Raw genomic sequence first — 17111 nt, 5'->3', positions numbered from 1 at the left:
TCAAAGAATAAATAATAGTAGTTCCAGAAAGAAAAGTCTTACAACACAGCTAAATTAAAGATATTTAAAAATCTATTTAATCACTAGGAGACTATAACTACAATCAAAGATGGCTTCCACTTTATTATTAATTGTTTTAACCACCATAAGCCTGGATTGTTGCCTATGGTTCAATTTATTTATTTATTTATTTATTTATTTATTTTTTTGAGACAGAGTCTCGCTGTTGCCCCGGCTGGAGTGCAATGGCACGATCTCGGCTCACTGCAGGCTCCGCTCCCGGGGTTCACGCCATTCTCCTGCCTCAGCCTCCCGAGTAGCTGGGACTACAGGCGCCCACCACCTCACCCAGCTAATTTTTTGTATTTTTAGTAGAGACGGGGTTTCGCTGTGTTAGCCAGGATGGTCTCGATCTCCTGACCTCGTGATCCGCCCGCCTCGGCCTCCCAAAGTGCTGGGATTACAGGTGTGAGCCACCGTGCCTGGCCTGTTCAATTTATTACTAAGAAAAATCAAAGGTAAGTGAAACCAATAAAAACTAATATTTAGAGAAAAATATATAATGTTGAATACTGGAAAATATGGCCTCAATTTCTATTCAAATTAATAATTTATATATTATAACTATTTCTCCTCTTATAATCTTATGGAGAACAATAACTTAATATGTTCTACCTCTACCTGGAAATAAAATGCATCAAATCATATTGATTGGTGATATTAAATGTCACCATAATTAAATCTTTGAAAGTTTTTATTTAAAAATCTGATATTTTCCTTAGAGCTCAAAACTTAAAACTATGCCTTTTCTCATATAATTTTTATACCTATTCCTATTAATCTATTTAGATTTAACTAATTTGTAAGATTACCTAATAATTTTACATGGATTACAATTTGTAATATTTGAAAAAGATGATATTAAATATGAATAATTACAGATAAATTTATATGGCAGCTAAATATAGGGAGAAAATTCTCTTCCACAAAGTCTGATTCACTTACTATGTGACTATGTACAAGTAATTTAACTTCTGCTTCAGTTTGCTGTCTAAAACAGAAATGATAACAGTAATGCTTTCCACATCAGGCTATTATAAAAATGAGTTAATATCGGTAAAGTCCCTCAGTCCCTTCAGTATCTTGCACACTAAGTGCCCAACAATTATCAGATGTTATAATCATTATAATTATTGTTTTTCAAAGCTTTGCAAATTTTTCAATGTTTTCTTGATTATAAAGAAAATTACTTATTACTTGGAACCATGGAGTCATGTATCTATCTGATCTTCCTCAATTCTACCACAGAAAACCATTTCTTAAGCTTTTTATGTTAGTATACCATGGAATAATTTCCCAATACTCCAATACTCTACTAGGAATTCACGGACTGATTTCATAACCTATACTCTGCTTACTATGTGCCAGGCCCTGTTCTAAGTACGTGATTTTTTTCTTTCTTTCTTTTTTTGAGATAGGGTCTAGCTTTGTCACCCAGGCTGCAGTGCAGTGGTGCAATCTTGGCTCATTGCAACTTCCACCTCCCAGGTTCAAGCGATTTTCGTGTCTCAGTCTCCCTATATTTCATTTAATACACATAACAACTCTATGAGGCAGGCAGGTACTATTAATGTCCCCATTTTACAGAGAAGGAAGCAGAAGCATAGGAAGGCTAAGTAATATGCATAAATACAAACAACCAATAATCAGGAGAGCCTGGATTTAAACAAAGGCAGTCTGGATCCACAGCCCATGCTCTGGATCTCCACTATGATGTGCAGCCTCTATATGTATTTTTAAACAAGCAAAACTTGGCTCATATTCAGACCAGAGTTCTCATTTGCACATTTTTCTCACTCTTCAGAGTTTATTCCATATTGCCAATATATTCTTACTGAGGTTCAAGAGTTGATTTTTTTTCTGTCAAAGTCCCAGTCCCTGGAGAGGAGACAAAATCATCTTCATATGAAACACCGCTTAGAGGAGTTGCGGTGGCATTCAAAGGCCGTGATGTTGATGTTCCTCTGTCCAACTTGTCTTCAAACCCTGACAAAAGTAATAATTGAAACATGGTTAAAAACGAAAATCAAGAAACTGTAAGAAAAGCATCCCATACATGGAGATTAGCAATATGGGCTTAGGGACATTTTAGTTTCCTTTAATAGTGCTTCTTTTCTATTTACCTTTATATCCAATGCTACTTTTTTAAAGCTTTTTATTAGGAAAATTTTAAAACATACATGAAAACAGGGAGACTAGTATAATGAAACCAAAGTATGCATCATCCAGCTTCAACAATGACCAGTACATCACCAATCTAGTTTCAATTAAACCTCCTACTACCTTCATCTACCACCCCCAGACTATTTTAAAGCAAATTCCAGATAACATTTCATTGTCATTTCATCTCTAAATACTTCAGTTTAACTATAAAATCTTAATGAAAATTTAATAGAATTTAAGAAGAAACAGGCCGGGCGCGGTGGCTCACACTTGTAATCCCAGCACTTTGGGAGGCTGAGGCGGGCGGATCCCGAGGTCAGGAGATCAAGACCACGGTGAAACCCCGTCTCTACTAAAAATACAAAAAATTAGCCGGGCGTGGTGGCGGGCGCCTGTAGTCCCAGCTACTCGGAGAGGCTGAGGCAGGAGAATGGCGTGAACCCGGGAGGCAGAGCTTGCAGTGAGCCGAGATTGCGCCACTGCACTCCAGACTGGGTGACAGAGCGAGACTCCGTCTCAAAAAAAAAAGAATTTAAGAAGAAACAATTTTCTTATTAAAAAATGATGTTGAGTTAAGCATTTTACTTTCATCAAAAGAAATCAAAATAACTTTCAAATCTAAACAAATTTAAAATTACCACTAATAGAAATGTGGCTAAACAAAAGAAAGCAATAGCATATGAAGGTCTATACAAGACCATTAAGAAATACCTAAATATGAATTCTGGGAAAAAGCAATGTGATACCCAGTTGAGCATAAGAGGAACAGATGAAATCCATTCACTATATAGACGGGAAATTTCCAATCCGGAAATTCTAGGATAATGTTAGTGTAAAATGGGCAGATTCCATATATAGCAGGAAGGATAGAGAAAGGGACTTGAAGGAATTGAGTCTATCACAGAAAAGAAAACTGTGTTGCAGGATTTCAGGGATAAGAAGGGAACTTTAGAAGTTATTGTTTTAGGAATCAAATATATAGCTACATTATTGTTTAAAGTCTGATTGCTACTCAAATTAGTTTTAACAAACAGTAATGTAGTTGTTTTCACATTAGAAATGTTACTACAGTTATCCCTCTCAATTCTTGATTGCTATATTCCCAAGAATTCACAAATCATCACTGTATTAAGAAACATACTTAGTTTCTTTTCTTTTTTTTTGAGAACGGAGTCTCGCTCTGTTGCCCAAGCTGGAGTGCAGTGGCATGATCTCAGCTCACTGCAACCTCCACCTACCAGGTTCAAGTGATTCTCGTGCCTCAGCCTCCCGAGTAGCTGAGATTACAGGTGCATGCCACCACACCCAGCTAAATATTTTTTGTATTTTTAGTAAAGGTGGGGTTTCACCATTTTGGCCAGGCTGGTCTTGAACTCCTAACCTCAAGCGATCCGCCTGTCTTGGACTCTGAAAGTCCTGAGGTTATAGACGTGAGCCACCGTGCCCGGCTTATAGTTTCTATTGAAGTACATAACTATGGTCACAGAAAATGTAGTATATACGTGATATATATCCAATCCTGAACATCATCTATGAATTTCTCTGAACTAGATAAAAATTTCTACAACTACCAGTATCAAATATTATTTTATGACAGTAACAATTTTAAAATGAAATTTTAAAGATTAAATTACTAATACTCTTATTTAAGGCTTGCAGGAAATTTAGAAGATGACTAATATGGACAATAATAAGTCTCCATTATCCACTCAATGAAAAACGTGTACTAAAGTATATATCTCGTACAGAAATTATAATTCATCTTAATATACAAATAGTACAAGCTATACTTATTTTTCTCACCTTTTCCATATAACTGATAGGATTTTGTAAAAATATTAATGACGCTATGTGGACTTCCCTTTGCTAATTCTTCCCATGGTCCTTTGCTTTGCATACCACCTACGTGCCCAAAAAGTGGCAAGAATTTTTCAGATTCTTTCTGAAACTCTTTGATGGGTTCATAACTATTTCTTTCTCCAGGACAAAATTCCTTTTCTTTTAAAATTTCTGCTACTTTCAAAAGGGGCTGTCCATCCTGGTCTCCCTCTTCTTCAGAGAGACTCCCCTCACTAAGAAGAGGCCCTTCACTGACTGAATCTATGCTGGAACCAAGAGATATTTTGGCTTTGTCTTGAGAACAGGCTTGCATATCAGAGCTAGAAGAGTCAGTCTGCCTTTTACATAACTGTGCCAGTAGCCCTTCTGGTTTGGGACCAGGGGATCTCACTCTAAAGCTTGATATGGCACTCTGTGGTCTTATCATCTCAGGAAGCTTTTTAAATTCACTAAGATTGCCTACACCAGGAAGATCATCATCAAAAGTTGCATGAGATACACAGGTTCCCAGCATCTTCTGAATTCTGGCAGAGAAAACATCTTCATTATCATCTTTCACAGGTGGAGTTACAGCCTTGGTCCAAGGTCCATCTTCTTGAGGTGGCTGCTGCACATCATACTCAGTGTTCCATGCTGACCCATAGTTAATGTTGGCCCCAGCTAATTTCTTGGCTTCACTTTCAATTCTGCTGGACAAAGAAGCAGCTGTTGCTTTCAAGGCTTCAATACGATCCAGTTTACTCTTATATTGGCTGGCACTAGGTTTTAACAAGGCATCTGTATAAGCAGCTGGTGAGGTCACATATGGTTGAGGTGTAAAAGTTAATGGCCTTGAAGCCATATTATGATTCTTCCTGGTTGGTAAAATAGATTCAAAATCCTTATGCAAAATTCCTACATGCTCTAGACTCAAGAGATGGGAGAGTAAACTTCCAGCTGTTCCAGCAAAAGGCTGTGGTTGAGAATGGTGAACTTGTGGGCTCAATCTTTCAGGCTGCATCCATGTAGATTCCATCAAGTCTTTTCTGGAAATGAAAGTCACAATATGTTAGTTAGTTAGTTAACTAAACCACCATTTAAAAAAAGTTTTGTTTTTATCTGATTATAAGAGTAATGAGTATGCACTGCAACAAAAAAAGGACAGATAAAAAGTATAAAAAAGATAAAGATCATTCAGCAAAACAATAAAAAAGAGGCAGTGTTAATATTTCATTTAGAATTATATCCTTCCAAACATTTTTCTATTTGTACATTATGTTTTGGTGGTATTGTTTTTATAAAAATGGGATTTTACCATATATACTGTTTTGCAAGCTGCTTTTTTCAACTAAGATGCCATATTTTTAAAAAACTATTAAAAAGGCAGTAAGATCTTTAAAATTCTATAAAATTCCTTACAATATTGATTATAAAGAATTTTTAAAATAACATTAAAGAGAAATGCTTAAAATTGCTAATTAATGTAGACATGAAATAGATTATTCTAATCAACAAATATTTACTATATGCTGAACACTTATGTTTAACAATGTACATGCTAAATAGGGAGGTTATTATAACCTATTAATACTTGTAAAAAATTAATGAATGTGAAACAATCAAATGCAAAACTATCAGTGCCAACTATAAATATGCAACTATAAATATAAATATACAGGGTAGGGTATCCATTAAGTCTAGAAACAGAATAAAGATGCCCTAAACAACATTATGTGTATTTACCTATATTTCCAGACCATAGACTTCCTCTATATTAAGGGATACTACAGAGAGATTACAGGATGATGTCAACTATTAAGAAGACCCTTAGAGGAACAGGCCAGGAACAGTGGCTGATGCCTGTAATCCCAGTACTTTGGGAGGCCAAAGCAGGCGGATGACTTGAGGCCAGGAGTTTGAGACCAGCCTGGGCAAAATGGCGAAACCCCATCTCTAGTACAAATACCAAAAAATTAGGTGGGCATGGCGGCATGTGCCTGTAGTCCCAGCTACTTGGGAGGTTAAGGCACAAGTATTGCTTGAACCCGAGAGGTGGAGGATGCAGTGGGCCGAGATTGTGCCACTGCACTCCAGCTGGGAGACACAGTAAGACTGTCTCAGAAAAAAAAAAAAAAGAGAAGAACATGAGGCTTTGTCCTTGGTCTTGTCCATTATTTTAGGATGATGACATAAAGATATGCTTATCAAACTTGCAGATGACAGAAAGCTGGGAGGCATGGCTGACCCAACAAATGACCAAATTATGAGACGAATTTATTTTTATAGGCTGCAATCTAAACCAAACTAATACGGATAAATGTAAACTTCTGCAATTGGGTTAAAATAAGTCATCTGAAGGGGGGTAACCAGGGTAATAAGAAGCTGAAAAGCATGTCATTAGAATGAAGGAAGGAAGACTAGAGCACAGACTCTATGCCTTAGAATATAGGCTATTACAAATGCAAAGTGTGAGCTTATTGGGACCTAAACTAAGCTGGTAGTAATAGGAATACAAAGGAAGTTATAATATAAAAGATATTGATGAATAAAAATCCAAGAGCTTTAAATTCAAGTATTTAGAATGCCAATTTTATAGCAGATGCTATGTTGATAGTAGAGAAACAGGAGACAAAAATGAATATACTTAATCCAGGTAATCCTGAGCTGGGCATGGTAGCTCACACCTGTAATCCTAGCTACTTGGGAGGCTGAGGCAGAAGAATCAATCACTTGAGGCCAGAAGTTCAAGACCAGCCTGGGCAACATAGCAAGCTCCTCATCTCCAAAAAAATTAAAAATAAAATAAAAATTAGCTAGGCGTGGCGGTGCATGCCTATAGTCGCAGCTACTTGGGAGGCTGAGGTGGGAGGATCACTTGAGTCCAAGAGGTTGAGGCTGCAGTGAGCTATGATCGTGCCACTGCACTCCAGCCTGTGTGAAAAAGCAAGACCCTGTCTCCAAATTAAAAACAAATAAAAAGGCTTAATCCTTACACTTTAAGATCTCAAGATCTAGCAGGGATGACAAACAAACAGCTAAAATAAGACATTACAAATACTAAAACAAAGATTTTAAAAGTTCAGTAGGGTATAGATGAAGAAGCAATTAACTCTGCTAGCCAAGGAAAGTGTTTGTTAAGCTGGGTCTTCAGTTCTCAAGGTGAGATATGAAATCTGGAGTTTTCCAGGTAGCTAACACAATAGGATATGAAGAGTAAGGAAAAGAAATGCCAAATTTTAAGCAAAAAGTAACAGGCTTTTAAACATAAAGTTATGCTAAAACTATTAACGGGGAATGGGGGAGCTCAGAAACTGGGTGGCAAGAAAGTGGACGCAATAAGTTAGACATCAGGAGTCAAAGAAGTTGGATATTAAAAGAAAAGTGAGGAACTGGTACAAGGTAGTATGGTCTAACACTACATTTGTTTGTGTTTGGTTTGCTTTTAATATTGGATAACTTGTTTAGAATTAGAAGGAAATTCAGAGAAAGATAAAAATTGAAGACATTAATATAGCAGGGTATGTCTGACAACAATAGGACTGAGATGAACTAGAGAGTATCACCCATCTAAAAGCATTCAATCCTCTCCAGAGACGACACTTAGAAAAATAAGTAAATAAATAAAAGCATTCAAATTTGAAACAAAAATGTTAAGTTTATTTATACTTAAAGTTTGAAATGTATTTAGAACCTTAAGCAACTCATATGAAACATTTCACTTTTGGGGAGTAGTATGTAGAGTAGTTAAAGCACAGGCTTCTAGAGTCACACTGGCTAAATTAAAACCTATCTCTATCATTAATGTTTTGACCTTTGAGAAAGCTCTCTAGGCCTCAATTACCTCTTCTGTAAAACAGGAATAACAGTACCTAACTCAAGGAATTACAAGGATAAAGTAAAATAATATATGCAAAGTACTTAAATAATTGCCTGGAACCTAAGAAACGCTAATAAATGTTAGCTATTTTTATTGACAGTATTATTCTAGGGACAATGGGGTAAAAAAAAGGACCATATGGGCCAGGCGTGGTGGCTCATGCCTGTAATCCCAGCACTTTGGGAGGCTGAGGTGGGTGGATCACTTGAGGTCAGGAGTTTAAGACCAGCCTGGCCAAGATGGTGAAACGCCATCTCTACTAAAAATACAAAAATTAGCCAGGTGGTAGTGGCACACCCCTGTAATCCTGGCTACGTGGGAAGTTGAGGCAAGAGAATAGCTTGAGCCCGGGAGGCGGAGGTTGCAGTGAACCAAGATTGTGCCACTGCACTCCAATCTGGGCAAGAGAGTGAAAACCCTATCTCCAAAACAAACAAACAAACAAACAAACAAACAAAAACCATAACCCAAAATTGGATAGTGATTTTGATTTCTATTTATGCGTTCTCAAAGAGTTTTAAAATCTTTGCCTTTCCAAAATGGTTATTATTACAAAGTATAATTTATAACCACATAACCTAAACATCACCTTTACTTCCAAACTCACATAGTTTTTTGTTTACTTTATTGTAAACAATATATTACAGCAAAAAAAATTTAAGAAAATTTAAGGTAAAATAGTCTGTTGACTATCTGAAATCAAATCAGATCCCTTCCTAGTCCTTATTAATATGTTCACAAGCATATCCAAAGGTAGCTCTTGAAAGTGCGATGGATAAATTGTTCTTACACATAAGAAATTTTAAATAGCAGTGGACACAAAAATCCCATTTGAAAATTATTAACCACAAACACTTTAAAATTTCACCATCATTCATTCATCCGACACACTTTTAGTGTGTGTTTAGTTCACAGAAGGCAAGAGTGCTTCCAACTGTAAAAGAAACTGACATTTACATTAAAAGATAAAATTTGAACAATTAGCCTAGGGTATACAGTAAGTACAGATGTGCACTATGCTTAAATTTCAGAAGATACGAACCAATTTCTAAATAAACCTCTCTGCTCTCTTGTTCACAAAGGTCAACAAAATTCACTGAACATAGACCACTCCACTAAATTTCATGAAAAAGAAAGAATCTTAATCATCTTTCTTTCTTCCCTTTTTACCTTGCAAGAGGCTGTGGAGGTTCTGAGAGAGACATATCACTACTGGAAGATGCACTTGGGGGACGTTCCTGTACTTTGTTTTCTTTGTCAGATTCTCCAGATGGCTGATACCCTGGTTTGGCCTAGGAGAAAAGGACATCAAATTTATATGAGTTCCGTCACAAAGATATATTCAGGTAGCACCTAAGTTAAACATTAAATCACCTCAGCTCTACAAAAATCATAAAACGTAGTGTTTTTTTTTTTTGTCAAATAAAACCAATTAAAATTTATTTTGTCTTAAAAACAAACATTACTAACAGCAAAACACCAACTAAAATCCAACGGGGAGCCAGGCACTTTCAGAGGCCGAAGTGGGAGACTCACTTGAGTCCAGGTGTTCAAGACCAGTGTGGGCAACACAGTGCGACCTTGTCTCTACAAAAAATAAACAATTTCCCAGGCATGGTGGTACACACCTCCTGCCTCCCCTTCTGCCTCTACCTTTTTGCCTCTGCCACCCTTGAGACAGCAAGACCAACTCTTCCTCTTCCTCCTCCTCTCAGCCTACTCAACATGAAGATGATGAGGATAAAGACCTTGATGATCCACTTCCACTTAATGGTCAACATATTTTCTCTTCTTTATGATTTCCTTAATAACATTTTCTTTAGTGTATTTCATTGCAAAAATACAGCGTATAATATAGACAACATATAAAATATGTGTTAATCAACATTATATTATAAGGCTTCCAGTCAACAGTTGGCTATTAGTAGTTTAGTTTTTGGAGGATCAAAAGTTATACGTGGATTTTCAACTGCAAAGGGGTTGGCACCCCAACCCCCACATTATTCAAGGGTCAACTGTATTTGTTCAGTACTACAATGAGAACTATGCAGGGATGTAACTAATAGCAATGATGAGAGGAAAATAAATCAGTAACAATCACTGTAGGAAATTCTTAATTCAGCTTTTATTTTCCATCACATTTATCACATTACTCCTCATATTTAATACATTTCATGAAGGCCATGATTATTATAAGTATTATCCGAGCATACTAGGAATGATGGGTAATTTTTAAATAGTATAGCAAATAAGCATTTCCTAACCATGAATGACTCTCCTTTATATATGTCACTACTATTACCTGTGTTTCCTGCATAACGTGTTGATGAGATGGCTCTTCAAGCAAGGTCTTTTCTAGTAGCAATTTGGAGTAAGTTTCCTGTAGTCGCCTAGTTGCGGATGGCTCAGAAGGAGGCACATTTTTTACTTTAGTAAAGGCTTCCTTCTGCTTCCGGTAGAGCTCTTGTAATCGTTTGTTTTTCTGTTCTGTAGCCTCCTTTTGAGCCTTCTTCTCTTCATTTTGCTTTCTCTTCCTTTCCTCCTGCTGCCTAACAATGTACTGTCGTACCTCGTCTGTGTCATAGTGGCGCCTTTTGGAAATAATAGGAGGATCTTCATTAGCTGTTATTTTGTCAGGTTTTCTTTTTACTGGGCTGTGACTCCTAGGAGCATGTACTGGTGCTGATGACTTCTGATTCTGTAACTCTCCAGTATCTTGCTTTGCAGTGTGAGCTGTAGAATCCAGCTGTAGGTCATCAAGAATGCCACGAATTTCAACAGGTAAAAAGTCCTTATTTAAGGCAGTATTTTCCTCCTGCTTATTATCTGTAAGAGATGAAGCTTGTTTCTTTATATTATTTTCAGACCGAGATTTACTTCTCGAACGTTCTGAGTTTCGTTGAAGATGTCTATGTAAAACGTCCAACCTGGGATCCGATTCTGCTCTTCCAATGTGACCCCCTGCAAAGTATGAACTGTTAGTGATATACTGAAATTCTATACTCATTCCTAAGATTTAACGGCATTAACAAGAAAATTAGAGAATTTCATTTTATCTTACTTAAACTCAAATTCAAATATCTTACAGTCTTCTGAAGAACATTATAAAAGGAAAGAAAAGCCTCCCTTTTTAGCAGTAAAAGAAGAATCTCAATCTTCTGAAAAACTATATTTCCTTGGTTTGTTTTTAAATACAGTTTGAAATATTTCTGGACAAAAAAGATAGCTCTTATGGTTGTTATGAATATTTAGTATTTCAATTTCTCTCTTATATACATATTTAATGTTACCATTTCTCTCTCTCTACAACCCCTCAAAAGGCTGTTAAAAAAAAGTCAACAATCTTTTTAGGGGAAGGCATCCCAATGAGAAGCAAGGAAATAGAAATGCCTTAATAATCATAAAAAATTTATTTTTAAAGCTTTGCAAAGACCAGACTGCATATGCCAAATAATAATGGCACTGAAAATATTAGTTTTTCTGAAAATTCTACACTGACCCACTTCATAATTACATGAAATGGCACTATGTTCAGATAAGTTTATCAAAGGATTTCTGAAACTTTATATTTCCTGTTGATACAAGGAAAAGATTAGAATTAGTCTCTCATCTGATCACATTTACATTTTTAAACATCCGTATAACAAATGCTCAAATATTTTTAAAATTTTGTGTATTTTACTCTATTTCCAGAGAAAATGGGCAAAGTTTAGCAAGAAACATATGAAGAATATAATGATTCCTTTTACTAGAATGCTTCTTCTACAGAGCTAGGGATTTGGGTCTATTTTGCTTATTCTGAAGCCCTAGAGATTACAGCAGTGCCTGCTATGTAGTGGGCACTCAGTAAATATTTGTTGAATAAATGTTAAGCCTCTACAACTCTCCAGTGAAGGATGCAAAAACTTAAATATACAGAAAAAAAATCATTTTAATCATCAAAATATCTGATAACATGGCTTTAGACTGAGAATACACATGAGCGTATTTACAAGCTAGATAAAAGTGAAGAGGCCCAAATACAAAGTATTGTGTATGTACATTGACTTCTATATAGATGCCAAATTATAGTTGCAACTGCATCTTACTGAATCCATTCCAGAAGTTCAAATTAAATTGAAACAAATTTGGCTGCTGAAAAGAAAAACTGGCATATGAGTATTTATATTTCACTTCCCAAAATTACTGTTCATGAAAAAAGTAGTTATTTGAAATAGCACTCACTCAAGAAACTTTGATAGGAGAAAAACAGTGGACTTGAGGGTCAAACTAAACAGTTCTGCCACCAAATCTGACACCCACTGACTACATAACCCTTGGGAAAAATCACTTCTCTTTCAGAGCCTGTTTCCTATCTGTCAAATAAAAAAATCCAACCTTGTGAATGTTTGTCCATGTTTGCTTGAATATGTTGGGATGAACCAGATTGGACTTGATTCTCTCTAAGGTCCCTAAAAGTCTAATATGATTTCATTACAATAATGCTTTCATATTCACAATGACAGCTAAATGTAATTAATATGACATAAAATTTTTCAAAAAGATGAACATAACACCTATATGCAGATATTATCCATAAACAAGCCCAATAGAACATTTTTTTCTTTTTTGAGCTACATTCAAAATTGTAAAGCGAAGTCCTAACATATTCTTAAGAGTACTTTTTCCTTCTCTAAGTACTTAATAGCAATTTTTAATTGTTTTCTCAACAATTTTAATTATAGCTACTTACCAGATTTAGCAGTTCTTTCTCTTCCACCTCTGTCACTTGATGCTGTTCTTCGCTCTTTTGGCTCCATTCTTGGAGCAGGTCCCAGAATCTTCTTTACTAATTTTTGTCCATCTCGCCAAGAAGATGTACTTATAAGATGACTACTACCTAAAAAAATACATTGCACTGAAATTAAAACTTAAATTTTAATTGTAAGAAATGTATCTACTCAACCATACAGGTTTTATTATTAATCTTATGCTCATCTGTCAAGGTCAAAAGATTTACAATATAATGATATTTTTAAACCCTAACCTCCCCAAGTCAGTTAACCGTTTGTTTATATCTTGATTTACCCACACATCTGAAATAAATGTAAAATGCTTTCAAAGTTAAGTACCAAAAAATGATTCCTAAACCTCAAGAACTAAGGCACAAGACCAGCCTGGCCAACATGGCAAAACCCTGTCTCTACTAAAAATACAAAAAATTAGCCAGGTGTGTGGAGGGTACCTATAATCCCAGCTACTAGGGAGGTTGAGACACAAGAATCGCTTGAAACCAGGAAGCAGAAGTTCCAGTGAGCTGAGATCGCACCCCACTGCACTCCAGCCTGGTGACAGAGCAAGACTCCATCTCAAAAGAAGAACTAAGGTAGCAAATTTGACAAAACAAAAATATGTCTTAACATACAACAAGTGTTTAGTTTACCAATATCTAGCACAGTACACGGCACATGAAAAAATAATACGTTTGCTAAAAAAAAAAAAATGATTTAATCAAAGAACATGTAAAAAATTTGGAGGAAACATATAACAAAGAGTTAACAATGATTACTTTTGAAGGGGATGATATTACAGGGACTTTCACATTATATTTTACAGATATGTACCAAAAGTACACCTACTTTTCTATGTACAAAACAGTAACATTTAAAAAGGATAATCATTTTAAATGGCCATCATAAAAATTAAAAAAAATAAGTGTTTCAATAAATACAGCTGTTTACCAGGAGAAAAAAAGATTTTCATCCACTAGCTTCAGAATGTAAGAAATTAAAAATTAAGCAATCATCTCAAAATAGACAGTGACTTAAAATGAAATGAAATAAAAGACTGTTTACAAAATAGAAACTACAAAAAATAAACATAGAATAAAAGTGTTCAAATGCAAAGTAATATAAGAAATAGAGGTCGGGCATGGTGGCTCATGCCTGTAATCCCAGCACTTTGAGAGGCTGAGGCAGGAGGAATGCTTGGGGTCAGGAGTTCAAATCCAGCTTGAGAAACATAGCAAGATCCTGTCTCTACAAAGAATTAAGATTAAAAAAAATTAGCTGGGTACAGTGATGCGTGCCTGCAGTCCTAGCTACCCAGGAGGCTGAGGTGGGAGGATCACTTGAACCCAGGAGTTCAAGGATGCAGTCAGCTATGATCATGCCACTGTGCTCCAGCCTGGGACACTGAGTGAGATCCTGTCTCAGAAAAAAAAAAAAAAAAAGAAAGAAAGAAAAGAAAGGAGGGAAGAAACAAAATGACAATGAAAATAATGTAGTAGCACTTCAAGCCTAATTAAATTATTGTAACATTTTTACATTAATAGTCAATGCTGGTAAAATAATAATAAAATCATTCTGCCTACACATTACTTGCTGAAATATAAGTGGGTATAGTTTCTTTAAAAAAAAAAAAAAAAAAAAGCAAACATGGGATTATGTTCAGGGACCCCAACAGTATTCATGCCCTTGATCAATGATCCAACAAACAGAAATTTATACAATATAAATAATCTAAGAAAAAGAAAAAAATAAATGAAAATGTTGACTGTATCATTTTTATAGTATCAGAAGTAACTAAATACTGAAGAATGGTGAATAGTTACTATTTCTACTAGAATATTGTGTGGCCATTACAAATGACAATTTTCATAAGAAACAACAGAAATGTTCCTGTGAAAAGATGCAAAAACCAATGAAATTTTACATATACAAAAAAATTTAAATAAACAGTGATTACCATAACATACTATTACAATTTTAAAATGAATGTAAGGAAACATACAAAGTAATACTAGTTCTTTATTTAGGTCTGGATAGTGGTTTTATCTGTTTTCTATTTTCCCAGCTGTCTGTGATGCTATTTTATTGTATTTATAATAAAAGACATTCCATTTAGAGTTTCTTTAAAAAGGGCTTTAATTTATAAGTTTAAATGGAAGTATCATTTTAATAAAAACATCAATTATAAAAAGGTGAGTTTTAATGTGTGCTGTTTACTTTAGAAATGTTTTTGCACCTTGTTATTAACCTTATACAGTTGACCTAAAATATTTAAAGGGTTTTACGTATACTGCTCAATCTATTTATAAGAAACTTGATGTTCTTACGTAAAATGAGAGAACAGGCTTCTCTTCAATTTCAGCCTGATTTTCTGAATCAAAAACAAGCAACCATGAATACACTGGGTAGTTATTTATACATGTTGGCATCTGAATATGCTGAGTGGTTATTTCTAAATTCTAACTTTCTGGAACAGTTACACACAGTCATTGGTTAAAAAAAAGGAATTTCACTACATAAACTATTAATACAGCTTTAGCACATTTAATGACTCTCTATCTAGCTCATTGCCACAATGCATACATGAGAGTTAGCCTACCACAAAACTGGATGAATACAATCCAAGATCAGTGTTCATAAGTTTTAGTGGTCCCTGTGCTTCATTTCAAACTATGCTTCTGACGACAGTATTACATAATGCCACATGAAACACAATACTTTTTAAAAATGTAATTATTGCCTGGGGGCAGTGGCTCATGCCTATAATCCCAAAACTTTGGGAGGCTAAGGCAGGCGGATTGCTTGAGGCCAGGAGTTCAAGACCAGCCTGGCCAACATGGCAAAACCCCATTTCTACTAAAAATACAAAAATTAGCCAGGGGTGGTGGCACATGCCTGTAATCCCAGCTACTCGTGAGGCTGAGGCATGAGAATCACTTGAATCCAGGAGGCAGAGATTACAGTGAGCCAAGATTGTGCCACTGTACACCAGCTTGAGTGACAGAGCAAGACTCTGTCTCAAAAAATAAAGTAAAATAAAATGTAATTGTTAATGCTCAGATAACTCATGTTTTTGTAACATTTTATTTTTTTATCTGTATATAGCAAGTGTCACTCTATTATGACATCTAAAGTTAACAATGGTTGTCACAAAATGTGTTATCTGCCATTCTACTGATTAGTGTATGACTAGAAAAACAGATGCCTGATCAAAAACCAGCATCCCATCAGTTTTGCCCTGGTGTTCTCATAACATCTTGTGACCTCTTACCGCAGCACTAATCATACTTTATTGTAATGACATATCTACTATTTCCTGACAAGACTATAAGCTCCATGAAGGCAGGGGCTAGATGCATCTTGCTTACCAATGTATTGTCTTAGTACAGCACAGTACCTCACATACAGCAAATATTCAAAAATATTAATATTTGTATAATGAATGAATGAATTTAGAATGTCTCCAAATTGAAAGTGACAGGTTCCCAACTTTCTCCATTCTCTTGGCCCAAATTACTTACTGAGATGAATATGACATTCTAAATAGCCATTTTCAATATAGCCAGAAATAATAATTACTATTATCAGTGGAGTCATAGCTAACAGTTGAGTCCTTATCATGTGCCAGGCATTATAACAAGTGCTTTGGGGTATTAACTCCTAGTTCTCACAACAACCCTATGGGATAAATACTACTGCTTTCCCATTTTACATATGAGAAAACCAAGGCACACTAAAATTAGCTCATTTACCAAAGGAACAAAGCTAGTTATAAATCTGGGCAATCTAGATGAGGGCCAAAATGTTATGAAACTAGAGAAGTTATCTTTTCTCCATTCTTGGTCTAGTCAGAGTTCCACCTGACCAATACTGGTTGGAACGCCGTAGTTCTGATGTGCAACATTCTCTTTTGAGAATAAGTGAAAGGATTCAGTGACAATCAGAAACAATCCCCTTGTATAGAAAAGTTCACAACATAAAAATTACCTTTAATCTGGTTAACTTATATTAAAAATAATAATAGAAAAAACTGGAGAGAAGACAGATGTGTTCAGTATGTTGATGAACATATATGAACAAATGGTTTCGTGGATGTATAAAATTATGAAAATGTATCAAACTATACATTCTAAATATGGGCAGTTTATGTCAATTACCCCTTACACACACACACACACACACACACACACACACACGATATATAAAATGTATTAATTTTTTATATGTGCCAAACAATGAGAACTTTTGGTAATAGTAATATTTAACTTCAAGATGGATTAAAGACTTAAACGTAAGACCTAAAACCATAAAATCCCTAGAAGAAAACCTACGCAATACCATTCAGGACACAGGCATGGGCAAGGACTTCATGACTAAAACACCAAAAGCATTGGCAACAAAAGCCAAATTTGACAAATAGGATC

The 17111-nt window shown here is 35.4% G+C and overlaps 1 protein-coding gene across 8 annotated transcripts in view; it reads right to left on the bottom strand.

The window, feature by feature from the left end:
* CEP350 (centrosomal protein 350) overlaps positions 1-17111 on the bottom strand; it is a 171538-nt gene that overhangs the window by 99874 nt on the left and 54553 nt on the right. For all 8 annotated transcript variants that reach the window (XM_055255030.2, XM_055255031.2, XM_055255036.2 and 5 more), the window contains 5 exons: positions 12651-12797; positions 10221-10879; positions 9089-9210; positions 4027-5087; positions 1896-2046 (listed from right to left, as the gene is read on the bottom strand). In XM_055255030.2, coding sequence (XP_055111005.1) covers positions 1896-2046; positions 4027-5087; positions 9089-9210; positions 10221-10879; positions 12651-12797 — 2140 coding nt within the window. The remainder of the gene's footprint in view (positions 1-1895; positions 2047-4026; positions 5088-9088; positions 9211-10220; positions 10880-12650; positions 12798-17111) is intronic.

This window comes from Symphalangus syndactylus, chromosome 12, assembly GCF_028878055.3.
Source record: "Symphalangus syndactylus isolate Jambi chromosome 12, NHGRI_mSymSyn1-v2.1_pri, whole genome shotgun sequence".
NCBI lineage: Eukaryota > Metazoa > Chordata > Mammalia > Primates > Hylobatidae > Symphalangus > Symphalangus syndactylus.
This window is presented reverse-complemented; position numbering and strand designations above follow the sequence as displayed.